Source organism: Dermacentor albipictus, chromosome 7, assembly GCF_038994185.2.
Source record: "Dermacentor albipictus isolate Rhodes 1998 colony chromosome 7, USDA_Dalb.pri_finalv2, whole genome shotgun sequence".
Classification (NCBI taxonomy): Eukaryota; Metazoa; Arthropoda; class Arachnida; order Ixodida; family Ixodidae; genus Dermacentor; species Dermacentor albipictus.
The window spans coordinates 40,851,462-40,879,391 of NC_091827.1; the positions used below are offsets into that span (position 1 = coordinate 40,851,462).

General features: G+C 45.0%; 1 protein-coding gene across 2 annotated transcripts; it reads right to left on the reverse strand.

Moving 5' to 3' along the window:
- Positions 1-1,266: 1,266 nt before the first annotated feature.
- On the reverse strand, positions 1,267-27,885 carry LOC135920994 (tissue factor pathway inhibitor-like). Of its 2 annotated transcripts, none has more exons than XM_065455282.1 (6): positions 27,722-27,885; positions 17,373-17,558; positions 13,913-14,044; positions 10,015-10,191; positions 5,212-5,394; positions 1,267-1,407 (listed from the first exon to the last, which is right to left on the reverse strand). In XM_065455282.1, the coding sequence occupies exons 1-6, from the start codon at positions 27,780-27,782 to the stop codon at positions 1,373-1,375; spliced, it is 774 nt and encodes a 257-aa protein (XP_065311354.1). In that variant the 5' UTR covers positions 27,783-27,885; the 3' UTR covers positions 1,267-1,372. The 2 variants fall into 2 exon arrangements, with proteins under 2 accessions (XP_065311354.1, XP_065311355.1); XM_065455283.1 differs by having other exon boundaries at positions 10,015-10,188; positions 27,722-27,881.
- Positions 27,886-27,930: the final 45 nt, after the last annotated feature.

A 27,930-nucleotide genomic window follows, 5' to 3' on the forward strand; every position in this document is an offset into this window, starting at 1 on the left:
AGAATCCATTGCTTTCAAGTCATGCCTACAAACTGCATTTGTACCGTCTGTCAAGGAACGAGTCAGGACAGTTTTTAAGCAAGGCTTCAACCCGATTTCCGAAGTCTTCCTGTCCCTTCTGTCTGTGGTGAGCGCTGACAAGGTGCTTGCGGCGTGCAGTTTTATTGGCATTGCCACGTGCGTACGCATTGCGCTCTTATATTATTGAATGATAATCTTGTTTATTTTATACTAGGTTACTTTATAATACAGTGAAAGCTCGTTAATTCGAACTTCAATAATTCGAATTTATGGATAATTCGAACTTTACGATTTGGTCCGGCCAAGCTCCACAGAAGTGTATGTATAAAAAAGTCCGTTAATTCGAACGCGAGAAGGTTCCCTCACGGATAATTCGAACTACGCTCGCCTGGCACACGGCCAGAGAAACGCGCCTACTGCCTACAAACAAGGCTGTATTGCCTCCGAAACGGAGAGAACGTCGAGAGAAGGCAAAATCGGAAAAAAATCTAACCGACGCGGGGTCAGCCAGAAGGCAGCGGCAGCTGCCGCCTCTCCGTTCTACGTCCCCTCCGAGACTTCATGCCCGTTGCGAATCTCGGAGGCTTTGCAAATCTTGTACAGCTGCTAATGTGCGGAAATGGCACGGCAAGCGCCATCGTAACACAGCGAATCAAGCACGTCGCAGCTGCGCTTGCAATCAAGAACCAACGAATCAGGGCCTTCGCCACCTTCACATGTTCAGCGTCTTTGTCTCGGCAGTCTTCATCGGTTGTGCACGTCTGTTTTCAGCTTAGGAGGTACCGGCCATCGCGATTCATTGTGATGGTGTTAAGCCTCGGCTAACGTTCGTTTCGGTGGACATCGGTAGTGTGGCACAGTCGGACGCAGAGCTTCGACTTCAAGATGGCGTGTGCCGCGGGCACACGCCATCTTTTTCTGACGCGCCAAATTTCTGACATGCCCTACTGCTTCCAAATCGCAGTGTACTGTTGCTCTCCTTCACTTTCGTTAGTTCGAACTTTCGTTAATTCGAACTGAAGCGGCTTCCCCTTGCGGTTCGAATTAACGAGCTTTTACTGTATTACCCTAGATTTTTATGCATCTGTTGTGCCAAAATGAACCATTTCTTCCTACGAATCTTGTTCCTTAAAATTTTATTATGAGCTACAGCAATATGCACATGAAACTAAGTTTTATTGGTCGAGCCGGAGAATTTACATGAATCCAAGGAAACAGCGAAATAATACAACGTTTCAAGTTTACTCATAATCTACAATTTATTTGAAATTTTCACTTTATTTTTTCAGTAGGTAGCAAATTGCGGAATAAGCCACGGCGTCTAAGCCTCTTGTCGTCTTGTGCCGCGTCTTCATTTCTGGTAGTCGCAGTTGTTGTTCCTGCCCACTATAAAATTTGTAATTTGAAAAGAGAAAAAAGGTTGAACCATGAATATTGTTCCTTAGTATGCAGCTGGGGGGCACAATATTCGAAAAGAAGTTTCTATAATTTAGGGAAAGTTCATTTATCAAAATCAGAGAATTGATTAGATTAAAATTGGTTGTTCTAGAGACAACACTGCAGGAGAAGTTCGTGTTTCTTGCGTTAAAATTTGCAGCTTCAATATGAACTCCGCAATTTTTTATATATGTGGTAGGCCCTTACAACTATAGTCAATGTTAGCCCACTTTGTCTTTAATAACTTTGCAATGCGAGTCCACGCGCTTGATGTCGTATATCGTTGACGGAGCAAGACTTATCCTTGCAAACATAAGATCTACGGACTCCAGTGCAGTAAGCTTTCATAGACTACGGCGCTCTCATAAAGGAGAAAGAATAAATGTTGGAAAAGCATTTGGCGACTTTTACATGCCACGACCGCGCCCTAATTATGAGACGTGCCACCGAGGGGGACTGTGACGTATTTTGCCCACCATGTGTTTCTTACAGCATGGCACACGGTCGTTATTGCACTTTGCCTCCTGTGAAATGTGGCCGCCGCTGCCGTAATTTCATCTGCCGCCTACTGGCAAAGCAAGGCAATAAAAAAGGCAGTACGACACCATAGCGCGTAACCTTCAATATAGTATAGAAGCATAGACTGCTGGACCATTTGGTGCATCACGTGGTGTCGTTTAGCGGAAATACGTGTGGGAAGAAATGGAATGGACGAATGGCGGATTGGCGTCGCTTCTGTGCACTGCGTTTCTTCCAGTCTGTATTTTCGCTCTACGACACTACGAAATCTAATAACCCGCCGTGGTTGCTTAGTGGCTATGGTGTTAGGCTGCTGAGCACGAGGTCGCGGGATCGAATCCCGGCCACGGCGGCCGCATTTCGATGGGGGCGAAATGCGAAAACACCCGTGTGCTTAGATTTAGGTGCACGTTAAAGAACCCCAGCTGGTCGAAATTTCCGGAGTCCTCCACCACGGCGTGCCTCATAATCAGAAAGTGGTTTTGGCACGTAAAACCCCAGAATTTACGAAATCTAATATATTATAGCGTGAAATATTATATGAGTCTCGTCTTAGGGATCCGAATTGTGAGGCACACACAGCAGCGAAGCATTTTAACCGCGAAGCAGTGGGTGACTGCAAGTGAGGCCTGGGTTCTCCAGCATGCGTTCGCATAAATGTTCCTTGTGCCCTTTGAGTGAACTAACGACGGAATCGGCATGATACCAAACAGTGTGCGGGGAGCCTACCATGTTAAAGAAGCGACCCTGAGAGCACCAAGACGCAGGCGGCTGTTTCACGACCTACGTGCCACGCATGCCATGATATACATGTCATCACTGACAATCTATGTTCGTCATACACAATTGTCATAAGCCAATTGCGGTACATGCCCAGTTTGCGAAACGACCAAGACAGCACTATGACGTAGGCTGCTAGATATTACACAGATACTGCAAAACTGGCAAATGGTCGCCCAGAAATGCTTCGCATTTAAAGGAACATCCGTGATGTATTCGTCAGTAGGACGTCAGACGTGTTTCGCGTTGTGTATTGGGGTTTTCCAGAGGTTGGACGCAGTTCTAAGTCTCTGTTTTCAGCTTGTTCTAGCAGCGGGGAAATCTAGCTCCATATTGCTAGCTTCCCAATTTGTTATAAAATTTGGAGGACGCGTATACTAAGGGTCAACCACGGCACTCACGACGGACGCTAAAATTACAAACATCAAAGCTTCATTATGCTCGCACCCTGGTGCGACTCCCGGGTGGTGCTTCTCCCAGGAACCGGAAAGATGGCGCCCCATCAAGTGAAGTTGAATGATTGATGATTGATTGATTGATTGATTGATTGATTGATTAATTGATTGAATGATTGCTTGAAGTCCATGCCGTGGCCATGGAGTTTCATCGAATTGAGATTATAATCGTGGCGAGACATCGAACCATGGTTTCGCCTGTCATGGTGCGAGGTCTTATGCAATTTTTTTGTTTTTGTTTTATCGCCTTGATTCAGCTTTTGTCACTCGTGATGCTCTACGCTGGGGCTTGTAGCATCACCAGAATATTGGATAAATGGATTGCGGTGAGTCGTAATTTCAGCCGTACTTGTAGTCTCACATCGCCGATTAGAAAATATTTTACTAGCTACAGTGCACGTAACGTTGTCACATTGAAGTCCTCCTGAAAGAAAAAAGTTAACCTCACTGACACCAAGTCAACTACTTTCATTTGCGGACACTAGTAATTTTCGTAAAAATATTTGTTAGTGGGGCTCATTCACGCAATATTTCTGAGCTCCAACTCTATCAGTCACTGCCTACACGCCTCCTAAGCTCCTCAAGAGCTAGTGTTGCCTACGCAAAACGCACAACAAATTTTGCGCAGTTTTGGTATCGAGTAAAAGGTTGCTTGCCCAGTAGCCATGGCGTTGAAATGCGGAGCACGTTTTCGCAGGAGCAATTCGTTTCGGGGCGACGGCATTCTGGTGGGAGCGGCAAGCAAAAAGTTTCCTGCACCGTGCGAAGGGTGCAGGTTAAATAATCACCGATGATCAGATTTGATCCGGGGTCGCCACTATAGCGTGCCTCATAATTATGGTGTGGTTTTGACACGTACGACCCGAGAATTTAATTACGTAATTTTCGCACTTGACTTGGGCGATACCGTTAAATATTGTGCGCCTATGGCGCAATAGCAACTGATCTTCCATTTTGCGCATGAGTGAATTCAAGTATGCATGCGTCGCTCGATTTGCAGGAAGGAATCACATTAATGCTAACAAAATCCAAGCACAGAAAAACATCAATTGAAAGCGTCTCCAGCAGCATTCGCTTGCATATCACTAGCTGCCATTATGAGCTGGAAATGTCAATCGTGCGTAGTGACATCATCTCGTAGCTGATTTGGTTGTGTGCTTTAAACCAAGATAAATTTCCAGCTGGAGTCTGGCTTCGTTTTATAGAAGCGCTACCCGACCTCAAGAAATATGCTCATGTATAGTGCACGCCAATATATATATATATATATATATATATATATATATATATATATATATATATATATATATAAACGAGAAGAAAGGGGGTTAACCGAGGGACCCGATAATTATTAGTCATATAATGAGAAGCCAACGAACACTGACACCAAGTACAACATAGGGGAAATTGCATGTGCTTAATAAATGAAATAAAGTAATGATAAATTAATGGAAATTAAAGTGGATGAAAAAACAACTTAGTACACATAGTACACATAAATACCCAAGAAAGTGGATGGGGAAACGCCGCCGCGGTAGCTCAATTGGTAGAGCATCGCACGCGACATGCGAAGGTTGTGGGTTCGGTTCCCACCTGCGGCAAGTTGTTTTTTCATCCACTTTAATTTCCATTAATTTATCATTACTTTATTTCATTTATTAAGCACATGCAATTTCCCCTATGTTGTACTTGGTGTCAGTGTTCGTTGGCTTCTCATTATATGACTATATATATATATATATATATATATATATATATATATATATATATATATATATATATATATAGAATTATGTATAGAATGTATTTATTATTTGTAGCCTTCTACGGTCTACATCAAAGGCTCACAAAATTTTTTTATCTTTGATATTCCAATAGTCTACGGACTGCACTTCGGAAAATACGGTAGCTCAATTTACTTAGCCCACGACGCTCCGGTTTCTGATCAGCAGAAACAAAACCCACGACAGCAGAGTAAAGAAATTTGAGCTAGACTTACTTCGGCATTTATCAAAGCACGCCCCACAGCTTTCGAAGAATGTGCCAACGGTTGGGCACATTCCTTCCCTCACACGGCTGCAAGTGTAGAAAGCTCCATTGTAATACCACTTGTCATTACTGCCCTCGCAGTTTCCTTTTCGTGGTCTCGCTCCGCAGTGTCCGCTGCCCAAGGTTGCTTTAGCTGAAATAAGGAGAAATTGTTATGACGTGTTTACAAAGTTCTACGTTAGCGAGAAGTAAAATTTTCTGCTACTTTTTGCCAGTAAAAATCTCTGTAAACATATTGATATTTGCATATTGCGTGTTTCTTGCGGCCCATGCACGCGGGCGCCCCGACGAAGACAACGAAGGCTCTCTGGCTCTCGAGCTGTCAGCTGAACTGGCCAGCGCTGCAGTTACCCTCTGTAAATATACTTTGCAAATAGTCTGCAGTCTCAATCCTTCGTTCACGTAATATTTTTGGTGGAGAGTGCCGTTCCCCGTCCTCGCCAGGGAGCTCCGCAGCGGCCGCACTGTCTGCTTTCCGCCATGGCTCCAGGAGACGACCTCTCCTTCTCCTCCTGCCACCCCGACAACGACGTACCTTGCGGTTACCAATCCCCGCGATCCTCGCATATTCTCCGGCCAAGATAATGTCCACATTGAGGACTTGCTCATCCTGAATGAGCGTGTTAGCCGAAACAACCGCTGGGATCCTACCATTATGCTAGCGAATATCCTGTTCTACTTGGACGGCATTCCTCGTGTCTGGTTCCGGACACATGAGGGCGAGATCTCCAGCTGGGGTGCTTTGAAAGAGAAGCTCAGCGACTTCTTTAGAAATGCCACCGGTCGACAGCTGGCTGCTAGAAAAGAGCTTGCTACCCGAGTTAAGTCTTCTATTGAATCGTATGTCTCGTACATACAAGACGTGCTTGCTCTTTGCCAGAAAGTCGACGAGAGAATGGCCGAGGTCGATAAAGTTGGGCGCGTACTCAAAGGTATCGCGGACGACGCATTGAACTTGTTGGTTTTCAACAATGTATCCACCATCGACGTCATTGTCAAGGAATGCCGCCGCTTTGAACCAGTAAAAAAAGCCACAGCGTCATTCCACAGTTCTCCCGGCTACCTAGCACGGCTGCGACGTCGTCTTGCATCCTGGTGGTGTTAAGGTTGGTGAAGGGTGGTGGTGAAGGGTGGTGATTAATTAAGGGTGGTGAAGCTTACCGGTTCACCACCCTTAATTGAGCACGTCACACCTATCATTCGCCGCGAGCTCGAGGCTACAAGTGCTTCGCAGTTCGATCCACGCCCACCTGACCGCACCATCGACCGACCAGCCCCAGCGGTTTCTCTCATTCAGGCACTTGTGCGACAAGAATTTGCAAACCTGGGTTTTTTCTGGTGCCTGCTCCGTCTCCCGATTTGACACCTGACGTGTGCCGACTGCTGCGCCTCAGTGCGATCTGTATTCCCCTCCCAGATACCGCAACCCTGCCGAGTGAATAACTCCGGACGGCAAGCCCATTAGCTTGCGCTGCCACCGCATTGGCCACGTCGCTCGCTACTGCCGTGCCTCCTGGACGTCGCCGTATTCAAGCTCCTTTTCCACGTCTCCTCGTCCATATACCGACCCGCGCCGTTACTCGACTCGCCGTAGGCCTCATACCTCGGACGTATCCGTCGATGTCAGTCGTCCTGCTCGCTCGCCGTCACCTCAGCACCATCAGTCCCCATCGCCTCAGCCACGCCACTATTCGTCGCCCACCAATTATGGATCCTCCCGGACGGATAACTACAGCATGCAGCTCCTGGAAATAGTGCTGCACTATCTTCGTCGTGTCGAAGTTCACCATTGACGCTCCCAACGAACCAGAACTTACTTGATGTTCACGTCGACAGTGTCCCTTTGATGGCGTTACTAGATACTGGAGTCCAGGTGACCATATTGAGTTGTAACCTCCATCGTCGATTGCGGAAAGTCCTCACGCCTCCTACTACTCGAGCCGTACGCGTGACCGATGGCAGTACTGTTGACGTCACTGGAATGTGTACTTCCAGCACAAGTATCGCCAACTGCCACGTTCCTGTTCTTCTTGCAGCGTTGACCAATTGTCCCCACGAGATAATCCTCGGATTCGACATTCTTACGGCACATTGAGCTTTGATCATGTGTTCTGCCGGTAAACTTTGCCTCGAACTTGCTCTACTCACGCATATTTGTATCGAACTGCCGAAAAACTTTAGTACGACTGCTTTCGTATGCCTGCCGCATGCAGCCTTGGCTTTTGTCCAGTTGCTATCATGTTTTCCTGCGCCCGATGGTGGTTACGACACCATACCTGTTCCTGGTGTCCTTTTGATGCACAATAACACTGTGCCCCAACTTCGTCGTCACCGTCGCTGATCACCGTCACCGTCGCCGGACATGACTCCCCGTCGTCAATTTCGTCCTGACAAAGGAAACTCTACCCAAAGGCATATTGGTTGCGACGCTCCGTGCTATCAGAGATGAACATGTCCCGACGTTGTCCGTAGACGTCTGCTCAGATTTTTCACCTTGTCCACAGGATGCTATTTGCCATGACGAAGCATTTCGTCCCGTCATTGCTGCGGACCTATTGCCTGAACAAGCAGCAGCTCTCTGTCGCCTTTTGGTTTCCTACCAGGACATCTACGACCTCAGCAATCGCCAATTTGGCCAGCTTCCTATTGTTAAGCATCACATAAATACTGGTGATGCCCGTGCTGTTCATCGCTGGCCATATAGAGTTTCTGCTTCAGAGCGACAAATTATTCAAGATTCAAGTGAAGAAGATGCTTGCCAAAGGCATTGTTGAACCTTCGTCGAGCCTTGGGTGTCGCCGGTGGTGCTTGTTAAAAAGAAAGATGGTACATGACGTTTCTGCGTACGTTATCGTCATCTAAAGCCTATTACTAAAGAAGACGACTACCCCTTGCCTCGTATTGACGACGCCCTCAATTGTCTCCAGTGTGCCAACTAGTTTTCATCAATAGACCTGTGGTCTTGTTACTGACAGATTTCTGTGGCGGAAAAAGACCAAAAGAATAACGCGTTCGTCACTCCCGATGGTCTATATCAATTCAAAGTTAGGTAATTCGGTCTATTTAACGCCCCAGCAACGTTCGAACGTATGATGTACTCGTTGTTTCAAGGGTTCGAATGGTCAACATGCCTCTGCTACCTAGATGACGTTCTCGTATTTTCGCCTACATCTGAGACTCGCCTTGAGCGCTTATAAGCTGTTCTTCAAGTCTTCCCCGAGGCTGGGCTCCAACTAAATTCCTCGAAGTGTCACTTCGGTCGACGGCAGATTACAGTACTGGGTCACCTTGTTGACGCATCCGGTTTTCAACCAGACCCGGAGAAAATTCGTGCTGTCACGTCTATTCCAGTGCCTCGGTCAGTCAAAGACGTCCGAAGTTTTGTCGGACTCTGCTCCTACTTCGGACGTTTCGTTAACGATTTCGCAGCAATTACCCGACCTCTTACTGATCTTCTGAAGGACGAGCGGTTTATGTGGGGCCCCGCTCAGACTACCGCGTTTGCCCACCCCGCGAACATTCTCACCACGCAACTTATACTCGCCCACTTTGACCCGTCCTCTCATACACAGGTGCGTGCCGATGCCAGTGGTCACATTATCGGAGCCGTTTTAGCCCAGCGCCAACAGGGTCAAGACCGTGTTATCGCCTACGCTAGGCGTCTCCTCCCAGCAGCGGAGCGCGTCTATTCAATTACAGATCGTGAATGCCTGGCTCTCTTCTGGGCGGTCTCCAAATTCCGCCCGTGCTTGCATGGCACGCACTTCTCTGTAATCAAGGACCACCATGCGCTCTGCTTGCTTTCCTCACTTAAGGATCCTACTGGCCGGCTTGGGCGCTGGGCTCTGCAGCTGCAAGAATATTCTTACGCGGTAGTGTACAAGTCGGGCCGATTACGTCAAGCCGCAGACTGTTTATGACACTATCCAGTGGATAAACCAGCCGTGAACCCTGACCACGATACCGACGCTTGCGTTTTCTCCATCTCTCAGCCGCTACACGTTCCCGACGAGCAAGGCCATGATGCCACTTTGCGCGCCAACATTGATGGCTTGGAATTTTGGCCTTCTGATTCGTTCCTTCAGCTGCTTGTTTTCCGGGATAGTGTATTATACTGCCACAATGTACGCCCCGACGGTCCTACCCTACTCCTCGTCATTCCTAAACACCTCCGGTCAGCTGTTCTCCAAGAACTTCATGACGTACCAACGGCAGGTCGCCTTGGCGTCTCCCGCAACTACGACCAGATTCGCTGACGCTTTTTTTGGTCAGGCCTTGCCCGCTCCGTGCGAAATACGTTGCGGCGTGTGAAAAATGCGAGCGCCGAAAAACACCATCGAAGCGATAGTCCCATATTAAAAGAAAATAAGGCGTCCACGCATTCGTTACAATTGCTGCAAACGAAACCCATACGGGGCTCGTCTCATTTTCCTTAAATAATTACTTCTCTCCACCTTGCGGGTTTCCACAGAACTATTATGTCATAGTCCTATATGTTTGCTCAACCTGCTCGAAATATCGGAGGTACAAGTTTGAAATATTGAATACTACCTTTCTCTTTCCAACCCTTTGCGCTAATGTATTTGTCGAGGTCACATTCGACAGGACCTGCTTTCAATGGGCTGCTAGAGTGCATAAACGTTTTTCTAAGATTTATTTAGGCCAGCCAAAACGTTCAGGCTGCGCTGGCACATTGCTTCGAGTTAAGTTCATCGCGCATCGGTCGCAACAGGTTCGAAAGATTCGTACTTACGTGGAAGTGGCTGGGGTGTCCTCCTGCGTACGGGTCTTGGCCTATATGGTGTAGGACGTCTCTTTGGTCTTGTGTTGTATCCCCCGCTCAAGCCTCCAAACTTCCCTGGCGCTCTGCCGCCCCCGGGCCGTTTGACAGGCGCGCTGCCGGTGGCCGTCTCCTGCTCTCCTGACCCTGCTTAGTTGTTGAAATTCGCGGGATGTGAGCCATGGACCATCACCAAATCACGAGTAAGGCTATCGCCATTGTAATAGTAAATAAGAACGTTCAAGCGCGTAGGTTCGCGTAGCTGTGAACGTAGCAAACAGACCCGACGAGCGCATGACACACAGCTCGGGGCCTCTCGGTAAACGCTGAAAACGTTTACCTTTTTTTATTTTTACACACAACTGTTAAGAGCTGTTCAAGCTAAGCGAAAATATATCGTGTACCTAGGCACGTTAAAGACCGTCCGCGTGCGTGAGATTCGGAAAACGAGATGTTGGGACCGCGGAGAATGGACGCTATATCGTGCAGCACGAAATCTTTACGAAAAGGGCTTTGCAAATACACCACCGACATACCTTGCTCATCCTTTCTAGTGACAACGCTAGTAAATATAACGCAGGCAAATTCCGAACATCTGCACCTGCCGCGATTCCCTCTTTATAACCCACGATACACAGAAGCTAGCTTATACAGATCTTGAAAGCATATTCGGGGAACTTAATACGCGAATAGACCTTGGCACTACACACTCCATAACACTACTAATGTTCAAGAACTTATCCGCAGCAACTTACGAGGTGCGCTGCCAAAACAGGCGTTCTTTCAGGATGCGAAATTTCCGCACAATATAAACAGACCAGAATGACGGGTAGGTTTATGTTTGCAGTATTCACGCAAAGAAGAAGGAAAAGCAAGTAGCACCAAGACCTAGCTGTAAAGTTAACACACATATTTTCAGCACTTCAGAACCATCGCCATTTGCATTCATTCCTTTCGTCTACATCTGGAGTTATTCTTTCTTGCAATTTTTTTTTGTTTGTATTTCCGAGAATTGCATTGCGACCGTGGCGGTAGCAGAACCGTCAATTGCTCAAAAGCACGAAATGTTCAAATCATGTCTTACGGATCGAAGAAGGCACCACTGTAGGTTAAATGAGGCATACAATTCTCAACTCTCCAGTGTTTAGGCCTGCAGCATTCCCAGAAAAAGTACGGGGTCAGTTACCTCCCCTCCCGTTTCCTCCTTCTCATTAGCTCTTGTACAGCCGCTGCCCAAAGCTGTAGAATGGCTGAACATACCATTGAGAGCTGTCGAGATCACTTGGTTTACGTGAGGCTCAAAGCGGTATTGGTACGGTGGCATGACTCACCATTCTTAATACCTAGCTGGGAACGACAGCTTTCGGACGCCAAGAGACAACCACACGTGACGAGTGGATGATACACGGTTCGGGGCTTGTCGGTGAGCGCTGAAAACTTTTCGTTTTTTTTTGTTACTTTTACACACAAGTTGTAATTGCTCTTCACCCGCCGTGGTTGCTCAGTGACTATGGTGCTGGGCTGCTGAGCATGAGGTCGCGGGATCGAATCCCGGCCGCGGCAGCCGCATTTAGATGATGGCGAAATGCGAAAACACTCGCGTACTTAGATTTAGGTGCACGTTAAAGAAACCAAGATGGTCGAAATTTTCTCTGTCCTCTCCTACGGCGTGCCTCATAATCAGAAAGTGGTTTTGGCACCTAAAACACCAAAATTTATAAGTGCTGCTCAAATTGAGCGAAAGTATATTGTGTGCCTAGGCACGTACAAGACCGCGTGCGTACGTGAGATTCGGGAAATAAGATGTCAAAACAACGGAGAACTGAGGCTATATCGCGCAACCTGTGAACACGCATATACCGCAAAGGGCAAACAAATCAGCGGATCACTTAGGCATGTAGGGCCCTCTACATCGTACTTTTCGGCGACATGGTAGTCTAGCCGCCTACGGGATTATCTTTCTGCGCTATGTCAAATACTCGGTTAGGGTAGTCGAAGTTCAAATCGCACCTCTTTTTTTCACGATGGTGTATCTGAATTTGACAGCCTCCAGTGCACTACATCTGCAGGCTTGGAGTGACGCCTGACACCGGCGAAAGATGCCGAGAGAAGGTGGGGCTACACTAATATAGGTACAGCCAAATAAGGAAGGCCCACTAAGTTTGAGCAAAGACACTCCCTCACCAGAACAGAAATTTGCCTCCCTGGTGCGATATGCGGCCACAACCTCCCTGGTGCTGTTTACAATTAACCCATGGCCCTCAACCCCAGCAACTGCGGATCACCTGACCAAGGCGGCGGCCAGACATGTAACGCAGCATTGAGACGTTCAATGCTCAATGTTCAATGTTCAATGTTCAATGTTCAATGTTCTACCAGCAGAGATGCTGGTAGAACTCGCGGAAAGGAATAAGCTTAGAATAATGAACACCTTTTTTTTCTAAACGTAGCAACATAAAGTGGACCTAGAAAAGCCCTAATGGTGAAACAAAAAATGAAATTGGTTTCATAGTTTCTGCCGATCCCAGCATAGTGCGGGACGCAAAAGTGACAGGTAGGGTAAAGTGCAATTATCATATATTAGTGAGGGCTAGGATTCACCTGAATTTGAAGAGAGAAAGAGCAAAATTGGTCAAGAAACAGGTCAACCTAGAGTCAATAAGGGTAAAAACAGACAAATTCAGGCTGGTACTTGCAAACAAATATACAGCCTTAGAACAGAGAGATGATGATGGCATATAGCTAATGAGTAAAACCGTAACTAGACTGCTTTCAGAGGCAGCAGTTGAAGTGGGAGGCAAGGCACCAAGGCAATTAGTAGGCAAGCTCTACCCAAGTAACAAAGGACGTAATAAAGAATCGGCAAATATTTAGAGTGCCCAACTCAAGGGGTAAGACAGGATATGCGGAACTATCAAAACTTAACAAGGCGAAAATAAGGGGTATTCCAAACTATAACGTGAGAAAGACAAAAGAAGCAGTATAATTTACCGCAGCCTGAGATCAGTGAGAAAGAAACTTGGCATAGGACAAACCAAAGTGTATGAACTGAAAGATAAGTAGGGCAATATCATCAGCAATCTCGAAGATACAGTAAAAGAAGCGGAGGAATTGTATCCTGACCTGTAACACTGTTACATATTGTTGTATTATATAATAATAATAATAATAATAATAATAATAATAATAATAATAATAATAATAATAATAATAATAATAATAATAATAATAATAATAATAATAATAATAATAATAATAATAATAATAATATATTGTATAATATAATATATATTATACAACATTATATTAGAATTTCTTTATAGACTACTACAGACTGCATTGTTTGACACAAACAACTAATATTAGACTAAGAAACTTCGACAAGCCGTTTCGCATAACCATTTGACTCCTCGTTTCCAATAAGTAGTTTCCGATTTCTAAGGCAAATGTGAAAACTAATATTCCAAATTAGAACCTCCTCTAAGGACACTATGCTATGTCTCCTCCACAAATTACCCAGACCTCTCCGAAGAGCACAGGTTCCACCATATCTGAAACTAATACCCATTACAATCACATTAGCACACAAACATAATTCGCTTCGGGCAAGTCACTGTGAAGCTTTTTACATGCCTTGACGACATCTTACCATTGAAATGCAACATTTATGCATTAAAAATGCTAGGTACCCAACAGTGTGCATCACTTATGGTATTTTAACTGGAGATTGACGCACATTTGTCGCCTGGTACCTCACACCATGTGATTTGGCGAAATAACTACTGTCTAACAGAAATATTTCTGAAAAGATTTAAATGAAGAATCTGACTTTTCCCAATTGCGAATGCCGTTCAACTGTGCTTCCGCTCACCGTCTGGTCTCCAACCCTTGGCTCCTCCGCCCATTGTTTCCTCGGATGAGCCTTCTGTCTTCGATGGTCTTTTACGCCTTTTAGATCCCTTGGAAGGTGAACCACCCTCCTCTTTCTTCTGAAGCCCCTTTGCTGCATGTGCAAAATAGGTGTTTATGAATGCAATTTACCCGGCTAACTGCCGAACGCGACCTCTAGGAAGGCAGTATTTCTGAAAAATCTACTACGCACCCAATTTGGATTGTTTGTGCACCAGTGGTATCGCACTATTTTTTTAAGGGACCGCTTTTCAGCTTACCCCGTTGTTCCGAGCATGTTCGACTGTTCACAGAAAAAAACAGATCTTAGAACACAGCGTGTCCTACAGTTTACTTATGACAATGGTACTGTGTACACAAAAAAGCTGCTTGCTCAACAAAATGCCTGAAATTATTTTAATGCTAGCTGTCATTTAAAAAACCTGCTGTATGCGACATTATGAGAAGTCGCTGCCTTCTCTACTGAGTGCACATTCTTTTACTAGTAGAGAGTAGCTTTTCCGCGCCTAAATACACAATATTTTCTGCCCTGATAGCACGCAGTGTTGGGGATTTCATTATGGTAGAGGCCGGAATTATGAGTGCATGATGCGGAAAAAAGTAATTCCTATGTTGTGAGGTCTTACAGGGTCAAATATAAAATCTTTTTCAAGGAGGTACTGCAAGTTTTTATGGGCGTAGTTTCATGGCATCATCTGAATTCGAACGACTGATACAATGTCATACCTGCACAAGCATATCTAATGAGAGATTAGCACACTTTGGAAGCCTGTCGTATCTGGGACATCTGTAATGGGTCATATTACCGTCGCAATTTAGTTAAAACATTTCAATATCCATGCAGGACCAATTTCAGTGATAAGGTCTGGCACTGAATTGAAAGACACTTCATCACTCTAAACGCTTAGCATGCTAGAACACTTATGACATGAGGGAACTGTTGCAATTGTGAAATTTTAGAAAGCTCTCGGTGCATGCTGAAAGCAGAAGATACGTTTGCAATGTCACTTTATATGATATAGTTTTCCATCAAAAGACAACAAAGGGGCTACAGCCTAGTAAGGCTGCCGGCTAGGCTTTTGGCGCAAATTGAGATCAGCACACCTCGTCGAGGCCTTCCTGGCTTTTGTCGGTCTGACAAGACATTTATAGAGGTGCTTCCGTTTGCGTTACGGAATTTGTTAGGTTGCCGCGTTGATTTCATTACCTTGTTTTGCTGTCGTCATCCATCTGAATAACGTAACTACCATATACTTGGTGGCCTGAACAGCACTCATTTATATTCGAATTTAATTAGTCTTACCAATTGCATATAGCGCCTGCACGTTTGTATGAAACGTGGCACGCAGATAAAATAAAAACTATCAGTTTCCACATCTTTTTTTGAAAACGAAAAAAAAAATGACAAACGTACAGCTGGTGCTGAGTGTTACCGCCAACAAAAGCAAGAATTATTCTCGTGGACCGATAGCACGATGCACAAGAAAGAAGTGCCTCTACAAAAAACTAAGGTATTTCACTTATGCCCAGCAGAAACTACCAAATGGGTCTCAATGCTTCTTATCATGGTCATGTATATCCCGGATGTTTTTGCAAACACCATCACTCTTTTCTGCTAACATGCTCCTTTTGGAGCCGCTATTCGGTGCTCATAAACAGAAATATTAACAAAAAATGATCGCTTTTTCTTCGATTGTGCATGCGTATGCTGTAAACCACAATATAGTTTTGTGCTGGCACAAAAGTGTGAGCACTTCGATGACCTGCACGGATTTCTTAGTATATGAAAATAAACAACTTGTTTTTGTATGAGAGCACATTAATCTTGCAAAGTGTAAACGGTACATATTTCCAGGCGGCGAAATAATGGGGTTTCAAACAGGATAATTTGGCCTTAAACGAATATTAGGGTCCTTTTTTTTGCACATGCTTGTTGGAAGAAAAGATCATTGGGCCATGGCCTATGCATTCGCGCATGCAAAAGGGCGCAAAAGCACTTACGCCTTACGTGAAGGATACTGGATTGTATAAAGGTTTGTCGCACTGTAAATTTGTCGCACTGGGAGTAACTGTGACTGACTGACTATTATTTTCCCTTCTACCCTTGTCTATTCATCCCATGTTCCCCTCCCCAAGTGTAGGTTGACTAACCGTGCACGTCCTTGGTTAACCTCCATATCCTTCCCTCTTGGTCTCTGTCTCTCTCTGGTGAGATTGTATTTAGTCGGCATTTGTGCCTTAATGATAAGGTGAACGGGGGTTTAAAGAGGTAAGTTGAGCTATGAAAATTTAACAGTATGGTTCACTGAAGGGCCGCGGAAGTGATAAAAAACTGATGTTAGCGTTAGAAAGAAACAGATTTGTTGTGCTAAAGTTGTTATGTAGTGAATGTGAAGTTTGCTGCATGCCAATGTTAAGGTGGGAAGATGGCGATTTGTGGTATTTACCAGAACAGATCATACCACCTGTGCCACTTCAGGCTGGAGTTTGTAAACATGCAATTTTCATTTGCTAAACAATAACACGGCGAAGAAATATCAACTAGGATGTATACTCTACAGAGGTGAAGGAAATGAATGAATGAATGAATGGGTGAATAAATAATAAATAAATAAATTGCAGACTCTCAAGTAATCGAGAGTAATATAAGCCTGAAATGGCAACCGGCAAAACAGAGGTTGGTTTGCGATGGTACTAGCCACAATCTCAAAGTGGGTGTAGTGCATGTTTGCAACATCACACCACACCACAGAGGGGTGGTGCCATCTCTCGAGATGATGAAACACCCGCGCAGTGGTACTCAACGACCTCTGTCGTTCAAAACGGAACAGGCAACCATATCTTAGCGCCAAAAGGTGGTGCCTTGTATCTCCCTTTGGAGCGTCGCTATTCAAAACAACAAATAAAACTTCAGTGTACTAGAAGTTACCGCTTCAGCGATATTGTGAACAAACATTACAAAGAAATCGGAAGCGAAATTTTTATTAACTTGTTTGGGCAGTAACTAGCGTATGAAATGCGGTCTTGTATAATTTATTTGTGGCCAAAGGCCGCATTTTTTAAAGTTTCGAGTGGTTGTCCGGATGATCTCGTTTTGTTCACTCAACTTCCCTGGACGTTATCGTTTGAGTGACCTGATAATGGCTCTTGGGCTGTGGTCACGTGGCAGTCACCGACAAATGGAGGCAAAAAATTTCATCCTGAATCAATCAAGCGAGACGCTCTTTCTCTTACGACGTTGCTGGATCAGCAGTGCTACAGCACGCAGGCTATTGTAGGATATGTTTGAACGGTTGTCTAGCGACGACTGCAGTACACTAAAACATAGGAACACAATAAATCACAGCCGTACACGTTTCATACCAAAACGATAACATCCTACGCACAACCCTCCTCCTAAAGGTAATTGAAGCTGAGCTTACTCATGCAATTCTTCTTGCACTCTTCCTTGCTGTCAAACATGTTTTCATCCCGTGGACAATCTCCATACATAAAATTTTCGCATTCGCCTTTATTTCGGTTATAATACCATTTATGAATCGGGCTTTGACACTCATCATCTTCTGTCGGCATTGATGAGCAACGCACATGTGGTGACACTGCTTCACCTGCAACAGAAAGTTACAAATAAATACCCCAAAAATAAATCAGTGTTTATTGTTGACCCCGCATTGTGTGACAAACAAATTCGGAATAACTGATTTCTACGGCTTCCTGGTATGCATTCAGAAAGAAAGCCAATATCGAGTGGCATAATGTCGAGTGTTGGACCTGCTTCAGAGCTGAGTCGAACTTGTGCACCGTCTAACACGTGGTAGTATTTCTCGCGTAATATCAAACAATGCGCTCAACAATATTTCATGACCTAGAATCTGTCTACTTAGCCAAACACTTGACGGTTTTATTGTATACAGATAACAAACTGCATGCTGGTATTCAAGACGATCCCAAGCGTTGTTTTCTTATTAGTTATTAGTTATTATTAGTTAGTTACGTGTGGCTGCTCGCTACTTCGCTTGTCGTATCCGTTTGCTTTTCCCAGCCGATGACCTCCCAGAAGGGCTGGGAACTGAGCGGGTTTCTAGATTTTTTTGATAATTCTGAAAGCAGCGCAACACACGCACCAGAAAGCAGAGACGAATAGGAGAGGCGCTGAGCTGATAACTAAGGTGTTATTTAACGCGATGTGTAATTGCATGTACACGGTAAATATAAGAAAAAAAGATAAAGAGCAGAATAGCTTCAGCTCTGCACAGGCAATGACAAGAAATCATTAAATATGTTTAATGGCGTTAATAAGCTTTCCGTGTCTTTGAGAGCACTAGCGTTCAGGTTGATTTGCCATGCAACTTTATTGTTGTTGCTTTTTCGTATTATGTGCATGTACAAAGACACGTCGCGGTAAATAAAACGTTCCATTTGAGTTCACTGTCTGTCACCTTGTTTTTCTCTACTTTGTGAGGCCTGTTTGCCTCTACTCCTTAGTATACTTATGGTTTGAGTCTCTGGAGATCTCTACTAGCTTTGCGATTGTTCACTTGTAGCCACCTGGAGGTGGCTATTGGTGCAAAATTTAGAAAACTGCTCCGTCTGCAATGAATCTCCATACCTGCAATTGCTTTAAATACGGAAAATACCACATCGTCAAGCAACTTGCAATAGGCACGTTGCTGGGAAAGTTTGTTGCTAAGCATATGAGCCTATTTATATGTACAAAACAAATCTACCACCAGTGGAAATATCATGTCATTAGCTGCATCGTAGCGCTAGATCAGCATTTTCACACTGCGTGATTTTGCTTATTCATGCGCATCTTCACAGTGCCTCGATACTATACATAAACATGTACAATGAAGTATGCAGCAGTCAATGTGGGTGCGAGAACGCCTGCTAAGATGCAGTAAACAAGATCAAATTATGTTTATCAACAACTTTAAGGAGAGCATTATTAGAAGTGATGAAGTGCTTTTAAAGCATGCGAAGCGTACAAATGTTACCAGTACTATAAGATATTGTAAGTGCTAATAACCTTTTGCGAGAGTTATCAGTCTAGCACTGCATGCGCAGTGTCTCCAGCGGATCGAGGCATTTCATAAAAAGTGGGCCACTTCCTTTTATTCAGGCACTAAATCCTTTCGCATCAATTTGTTCTTAAGTTTAGCATTTTTAGGAAGAGAAAATTCTATGTGTGCAAGCAGACCACAGGCACTTCTATAACTGCTGGTTCAAGCGATAATATTTCCTCGAAGTCGTACAAGAAAAATTTATCAAGTGCCTTTTTTACGATAATAGCAAGCTGCGGAATCCTGTAAGGGCATTCATTTCAATACGGCAAATTCGAAGACTCACTTCATAACTTAAGAAAGTGGGAACAAGAAGGTGTCATGAATTCAAACGGCAGCCGAAAAGCAGCCGCTGAAAGCTCAAAACATATCTCGCGCGTGCCACTTCGAGAAAACGCGTGGCACGCTTTTCGCGTGTGTAGTTGATCAATATCCTGAAATTTTCGTGTACTTCTACATGCTCTTTTGAGAGAAATAACTGAAGGCAGTTTAACAGACCCTAGCATTTTAGTTAGGGGTCATGTGTGCTATGCCGGATCAGGGCACTTTGTATATTTAAAGTCTATTTCTTATATGTACGTCCAGCGCAATTTTTAATACGTCTACGATTTCGTATTGCTCTGTTCTTCATATGCGCAATTGAGGGCGTCAATGAGTGTACACGTAGTGTTAGGTTTTTGATAACAAGTGCACTCGAGTGCAGTAAAGACCTAAAGCAGTCGTTTCTAGAATATCGCTGCGCACAAGCAACTGACTTTTGCTAACCGCCTGTTCATAACAACTACATTCGTTATCAATATGAAGCGGGCCACCTAACATTTTCAAACGCCCCTAGAGAAATAAATACACACGCCATGTATAAAAGTGTGGAATCTCACTGAAAGTTGAACAAGAGAACTTACTGCTCTGTTCTAAGTTTCTAGACTTGAACCAGTGCATCGCGATGTATCGTCGTTTTAAAAAATTTCTCTCTTCAATTTCATACTCGTGGCTACTTTACATTCTGTGCATTTTCTGTGCGTTGCGCAACAACTGTACGTCTCAGCTTTAGTTACTTTTATTTTTATTTATTTTATTTGTCCATACTGTGAGCCCTTTTCGGGCTGTTACGGGGTGGGCAATACAATCTTGCAACGAAACAGTGGCATGCGCAAATAATTAATCAGTCGTATATAGAAGACACAGAAATCATCGTTCGCAAAAGACGAGGACGGCATTCCACTCCTACACGGCTATCTTCTGTGTGCCCAGTTGTTACTGTGATGACCTGGTGTGCAACGGGAGTGCTTTAGGCGACTTACCCAAGAACCCAAGAGACGGGCTTTCTTGGTGAATATGGGGCTATTGTGAACTTTCGCGAGCCGCTGGAAACAATTTGACTCAAGAAAAAGTCGGAGAAACTGAAATCGTGCAAAAGTGTGTAGCGAGTTTTTTCACAATTTTTGACATTACCACGCAGTGCGGTGCCGTGGTTACCATGTGTAGTGACGGGGACCAAATTCCCGTTCAAATTTCTGAAAGCAATGTGTTACTCTCCCTCTTTCCCCGCAGAGGCGTTTGCGTGAGCAGGCGTTTGGTGTGTTTCGAAACCACATACCGAGCACATGAGGGCTGGACCCTCCAGCATATTGCTTGCGCGGCTAAGCCATGCCTGGGGAAACGGGAATCCTGGGGGTTGAGCCAATGCCGGTGATTCGGCGGTTAAGATCCCCTGCGGAGTCAGCACACCTTTTTTGTCTCTGCTTGACTTAGACGGAACCTTCAGATTGACCGATCTGGAAGAAACCGGCGGTCGCCTTTTCCTGTCCTTCTCTTCAATGTCAGTCTTTCTCTCTCGCCTTTTCATCTGTACTGTCTTCTATTCCCTTTTCACTTCAATACTTCCGGGTGCTGGAAGCTAACCTTGGGTACACCATGTTTCCTTAATGTGCGTAAAAGCTCGCATATACCGGACTTGTCTTTTCACGGCCTTGCAGCTCCAGGATGAGCTCCATGCTGGATGGCTGGCTGTTCTGCCAAAAATTCCAGATATATTTATGGCAAGTTCTTCTCCGCCACTTCCTGACAGCCCTTAGAAACGATGGCGCACGGAAGAAATATTAAGGTGATTTGGCGGTCAAAAAAAATTTTTTTTCAGATTTTCATGCCGTACACTCCAAGAAAATCGCAAAGGCAGCTAAAATGATCTCTCCTTTCCTCTTTTCGAAATCACTAACCAAAGCTCAAGGCCGCAAAGCCATAAAATTTGCATACGACGAAGTGGACGTCTCCGTCTAGAGAATCAGAATGAAAGGGGCCGAATCTTGTGTCTTTGGGGATGCCCCAGTAAACGTGGCCACGCATCCTACTAGGAACACCTGCCGTGATGCTACATCCGAGAGGGACCTGATTGATCTGACAGAGACTTTGACAGAGCCCTAACAGAGCACCGTCGGTCGCCGTCGCCCCAACCACACTGCTATTCGCCGCCGACCAGTCATGGACCCTCCCGGATGGAAACCTAGTCCATGCAGCTTCTGGGGTTATAGCTGCATTATCTTCGTCGTGTCGAAATCCTCCCTTGACGCTTCCAACGAACCAGAACTTTCAATGATGTTCACTTCAACGATGTGCCTTTGACTGGGCTAATATGTACTGGAGCGCCGGTGTCTATAATGAGTTGAAACCTTCGTCGTCAGGAACGTTCTCACGCCAGCTACTACATGAGCCGTACGCAGCACCGATGGCAGCACTGTTGCCGTCACTGTAATGTGTACTTCCCGTATAAATATCGCCGACCACCATGGTCCTGTTCTCTTTACAGTACTGACCAATTGTTCCCATGACCTAATCCTCGGACTCGACGTTCGTACGCCGCATTGAGCTTTGACCGAGTGTTCTACCGCTACCCTTTGCCTCGAACTTCCTCTGTTCACGCATGATCGTGCCAAAATTCCGAACAACTTTAGTACGGCCGCCTTCGTCCGCCTAAAGCCTTGACTTTTGTCGATTTGCTATCACCTTTTGCTGTGCTCGGACAGGCCTCCAATAGAATTTGAACCTGGCAACATTTAACGCGAGAACGTAATATAGCGAGGCGAGGCCAGCAGTGCTTTTGAGGAATTAGAGGGGAGTAAATGGAATATATTAGCGCACAGTGAAGTTAGGAGGACAAAAGAACCATATATAGTGCTAAAAAGGGGGCACGTCCTTTGCTACAGGGGCTTAGGGAGAGACGAGAATTAGGAGTCGGAGTCCTGATTATTAAGTATATAGCTGGTTACATACAGTAATTCTATAGCATTACCTAGAGGGTGGCAGGTCTTGTCGTGGAACTTATTATCAGGTACAAATTCAAGGTAGTACAGGTATACGCCCCTACATCCAGTCATGATGACCAGGAACTCGAAAGTTTCTATGAAGATGTGTAATCAGCGATGGGTAAAGTTAAAACAATATAGACTATACTGATGGGCGACATCAATGCAAGAGTAGGCAAGAAGCAGACTGGAGACAAGTCAGTGGGGGAATATGGCATAGGCTCTAGGAGTACCAGGGAAGAGTTTGTAGAATTTGCAGAACAAAATATTATGCGGATAATTATTACCTTCCCGCAAGCGCGATAATTGAAAGTGGACGTGGAGGAGCCAGAATGACGATAGTAGAAATTAAATAGACTTTATACTCTGCGCTAACCATGGCATAATACAGGATGTGGACGTGCTCGGCAAGGAGCGCTGCAGTTACGATAGGATGGTAAGAACTCGAATTAGCCTAGTCTTGAGGAGGGAACAGAAGAAACTGGTACTTAAGAAGCCGATCAATCAGTTAGTAGCAAGAGGGAAAATAGAGGAATTCCGGATCAAGCTACAGAACAGGTATTCGGCTTTAACTCAGGAAGAGGACCATGGTGTTGGAGATATGAACGACAATCTTATGGGCATCATTAAGGAGTGTGCAATAGAAGTAGGTGGTAACTCTGTAAGACAGCATGCCAGTAAGCTATCGCAGGAGACGAAAGATCTGATCAAGAAACGCCAATGTATGGAAGCCTCTAACCCTACAGCTAGAATAGAACTGGCCGAACATTCCAAGTTACTCAACAAGCGTAAGACAGCTGACCTAAGGAAGTATAATATGGATAAAATTGAACATGCTCTCAGGAACTGAGGAAGCCTAAAAGCAATGAAGAAGAAACTGGGAATAGGAAAGAATCAGTTCTATGCGTTAAGAGACAAAGCCGGAAATATTACTAATATGGATGAGATAGTTCAAGTTGCTGAGGAGTTCTATAGAAATTTACACAGTAGCAGTGGCACCCATGACGATGATGGAAGAAATAATAGTCTAGAGGAATTTGAAATCCCACAGGTAACGCCGGAAGAAGTAAAGAAAATCTAGGGAGCCATGCAAAGAGGGACGGCAGCTAGGGAAGATCATGTAGCAGCAGATTTGTTGAAGAATGGTGGGCGGATTGTGCTAAAGAAACTGGCCGCCCTGTATACGCAATGCCTCATGACTTCGAGCGTACCAGAATATTGGAAGAACGCTAACATAATCCTAATCCATAAGAAAGGGGACGCCATATACTTGAAATCGTATAGATCAATTAGCTTAATGTCCGTTGCCTACAAAGTATTTACTAAGGTAATAGCAAATAGAATCAGGAACACCTTAGACTTCTGTTACTCAAAGGGCCAGGCCGGATTCCGTAAAGGCTACTGAAGAATAGTCCATATTCAAACTCTTAATCAGGTCATAGAGAAATGTGCGTAATATAACCAACCCTTAAATATAGCTTTCATTGATTACGAGAAAGCGTTTGATTCATTCGAAACCTCAGTAGTCATGGAGGCATTGCGGAATCAGGGCGTAGACGGGTCCTATGTAAAAATACTGGAAGATATTTATAGAGGCTCCACAGCCACCGTAGTCCTCCATAAAGAAAGCAACAAAATCCCAATAAATAAAGGCGTCAAGCAGGGAGATACGATCCCTCCAATGCTATTCACAGCGTGTTTACAGGAGGTATTCAGAGACCTGGATCTGGAAGCATTGGGGATAAGAGGTAAAGGAGAATAGCTTAGCAACTTGCAATTCGCTGATGATATTGCCTTGCTTAGTAACGCAGGGGACCAATGGCAATGCATGCTCACTGAGCTTGAGAGGCAAATCAGAAGGGTAGGTCTAAAAATTAATCTGCAGAAAACCAAAGTAATGTTTAGCAGTCTCGGAAGAGAACAGCAGTTTACGATAGGCAGCGAGGCATTGGAAGTGGCAAAGGAATACATCTACTTAAGACAGGTAGGGACCGCGGATCCGGATCATGACACTGAAATAATCAGAAGAATAAGAATAGCCTAAGGTGCGTGTGGCAGGCATTTTGAGAACATAAACAGCAGGTCGACATTATCCCTCACGTGAAAAGTGTATAACAGCTCTGTCTTAACAATACGTACGTAGGGGCAGAAACCTGGAGGCTTACAAAAAGGGTTCCACTGAAATAATAATGACGCAACGAGCTATGGAAAGAAGAATGATGGGTGTAATGTTAAGGGATAAGAAAAGAAGAGATTTGGTGAGCAAACAAACCCGAATTATTGACATCTTAGTTGAAATCAAGAAAAAGAATTGGGAATCGGCAGGACTTGTAATGAGGAGGGAAGATAACCGATGGTCATTAAGGGTTACGGACTAGATTCCAAGGCAAGGGAAGCTTAGCAGGGAGCGGCGGAAAGTTAAGTGGGCGGATAAGATTAAGAAGTTTGCAGGGACAACATGGCCGCAATTAGTACATGACCAGGTTAGTTGGACAAATATGGGAGAGGCCTTTGCCCTGCGGTGGGCGTAACCAGGCTGCTGCTGATGAAGATGATGTCCTGTGCCCGATGGTGATAACGTCGTCACACCAGTTCTTGATGTCCTTTTGATGCGCAATATCACTGTGCCCCACTCTCTCATCACCGTCACCGATAACCGGACATGCCTCGCTGCCGTCAATTTTGGCCTGACGAAGGAATTTTAGAGCGCAGCTCTTTGGCGTCCGTTCCTGGGTTTCGCGTCGTCGTCGGCGTTGTCGGCCTCGTAACCAGCTCCGCCCCCCTTCGCTGGAGTGGGAGACGAAGGACGCGAGCCGCGAATGGCGGAGACCAATGAGAGCGGCCCCTTCAGTGACGTGCGCGCGCGATGCTGGTGTCATGCGGACCCTCCTTACGGCTCGATGCGCACTCGTGTCTGGTCTCAGCCGATCCGCTCGTTTCTTACTATCGTCTGCTCGCGCCACAGCTCTCGCCCGCGCCTGTTTGGTTCTGTTGGGTCGGTCTCGTTCGCGCTTGTTTTGGTTGTTATTTCGACAACAAACGGTTACAAATATCCCTCGAGGCCAGCGCACCTTCCACAACTTAATGCGGTGAGTGTAAGACTCGTATCTCCGCGAATCCCATTCATGCAAGTGCGACGACTGATGCACGGCGGAGGCCAATATGGCATTAAGGGCCCAGTTGTGAACGTCTTTGTGAACGTCTTTGAGAATCAAGCATTGGTGTACCAAGTCGAACATATATCAGTCTATTTCTCCGACCACAAAGCTTCCTTCATGACTGTCAAGAACTGTTAGTGGAGTCTTTGTTAAAGGAATACGTGTGAAAAATAAAAAAAAAATTCTGTGAGAGCGCATACATGTGTTGCTCCATTTCTTTGCCTCAATCTATCGAAAAGGTGAAGCAGCTTATTTGCTGCGCTCAAATTTCGCATTAGGAAGTAACGTAATCGTCGGTAATTTTTTACCCCAAGGCATACAGGTTGCAAAGTTGCGTGCTATAGGCGATGACCAAATCACGACGCTTTCAATCAACGTCTGGTCAGATTTTTCACCATGCCCATAGAATGCTATTTTCCCTCACGCTATATTTCGTCCCATGATTACTGCGGACATATTGCCTGAACAGGCAGCAGCTCTGTGTCGCCTTTGAGTTTCCTACCACGACATCTTGGACGTCAACAATCGCGAAGTGGGCCAGAGTTCAGTTGTTAAGCATCGCATAAATGCTGGTTATGCCAGTCCTCTTCATCGCCGGCTATATGGAGTTTCCGCTTCAGAGCGTCAGGTTATTATTGATGAAAGGAACCAGATGCTTGCCAAAGGCATTGTTGAGCCTTCGTCAGGACCTCGGGCATCACCCGTGATGCTACTTAAAAAGAAAGGTGGCCCATGGAGTTCCTGCGTAGATTATCGTAATCTAAACTGCATTACCAAGAAAGACGTCTACCCCATGTCTCGCATTGACGAGGCCTCGATTGTCTCCACGGTGCCTACTCCTTTTCAGCAATAGACCTTCGGTTTGCTTGTTTGGGCATTTGGGCATACTCGCCACTGTTTTGTAGCACATCGCCTTCCTTGAAGCAAGCAGAAAAACTTGAAAGCTTCCATGTTGAGGAGCTTTTGGGTTCTGCGTTTGCCGTGCCACCACGTCGTGTGCACCCATTTGCTTCTTCAAGGCGAGCGTAATGGTTACCGTGAAATTCACATTTGTTGAAGGTGTGCCTTGCCCTGGGCATCTAGATTTATCAACCGCGACGAACACTGGCACAGAGTATGATACTCCCACAAAGGAAACAAACTGAAACGCAGCTCTAGCACAGACGATGCAGATGTTCGAAGACTGCAGAAAGGCGGAGAAAAGCATGCGCAGCGTCTTGCAATTGTCTTGGCGAAAAAAGAAGGTGATCTGCCGTAGTTGTCAGACCATTTTTATATGTCGCTTATTACAGACGAGCTTTAAAATTTGGTGGTAAATGTTTTTGGTTCGAGAAACTGATAAAAAAGCGGAGGGTATCTGAAAAGGAGTGGTGACCGCTTACTGCGTGGTTTCGGCAAAAGTTTTTCAGCCCAAAATATGAATTTCTAAGAAAAGTGCGACTATGAAACGTTAAAGAAAGAGATGAAGTTTTCAAATTCTAAAGAAAGAAAAAAATATTTTTTCAACATTTTTCTTATCCCGTGTCGTAAGGGCTGCAATTCTTTTTGATATCGTTGCCGTGACACCACGCCATACACGACAAGTGGCTCGCACAAAATCGCTAGTCCTACTGGCTTCCTCAACAGGGTGGAAAAAGTGTTTGTTCTTGCCAGAATTGTGTACATTGTCATGTCAATAATTACCACAGCCGCTGGCTGCAATGAGCTGGTTGGCCTGAAAGGTCTCTGGAATTTGCGACAGGGAGTAGCAAATGACGTTTCTAACTTTGTCATTGCTCATACGACGGTAAGAGATTGTTTGGCGTAAGTTTAATATTGAACTCGGCTTGAAAGATGGTGTGACTGCATTAGTAGAAGAGCATTCCGCGCCGTGAAATCGCTCGACAAGTACAGGACAAGGCGCCCACTCGAAACACGTTCGTAACATCCGTATCGCAACAGTCCTTACTATTAATTTTGTCCGAAACCAAACGCAAAACCGCTGCGAATATAGGAGCTTTCTCATACGGCATGTCCATTGGTCAAAATACGTATGCTTCTCCTAGTTCCACAGTTACAGCCTACAATAACGCCTGGCCAATCATTTAGCGCATTATTCACACAAGGCGCCGTCTTACAGGTGGCATTGAAAAGGTTGCGAAGTGCGAGCGTTGCAGCTATTTGAACGGTTTCAAAAGATACTGACACATAAAAAATAATAAAACTCGTAACATAATGGCGGTATGCTCACAATGTTATTGTAAGTGCTTACCTTCCCTCGGTATGAAGTAAAAGATGCAGTAAGTCAGGAAAGTAAACTGCTGAAACCACATTGCTCTTCAAAGGTCTCAAGCTCCCTTTTCCTAAGACGCAATATGTTGTTACGGCCAGGTGCACTTTTTTTGACAGGGAACGCCGCGCGCCACTTACCTGTAAATACATGTAGTTCTTACACAATTACAAGAAATGGAGGTGTTCTAT

Coding starts and splice junctions, on each gene's coding strand:
- LOC135920994 (XM_065455282.1), bottom strand. CDS start 27,782: ATGTGGTTTCAGCAGTTTACTTTCCTGACTTACTGCATCTTTTACTTC. Junction 17,559..27,721: donor TTACTTCATACCGAGGGAAG/GTAAGCACTTAC, acceptor TTTCTGTTGCAG/GTGAAGCAGTGTCACCACAT. Junction 5,395..10,014: donor GACACCCCAGCCACTTCCAC/GTAAGTACGAAT, acceptor TCCTTATTTCAG/CTAAAGCAACCTTGGGCAGC.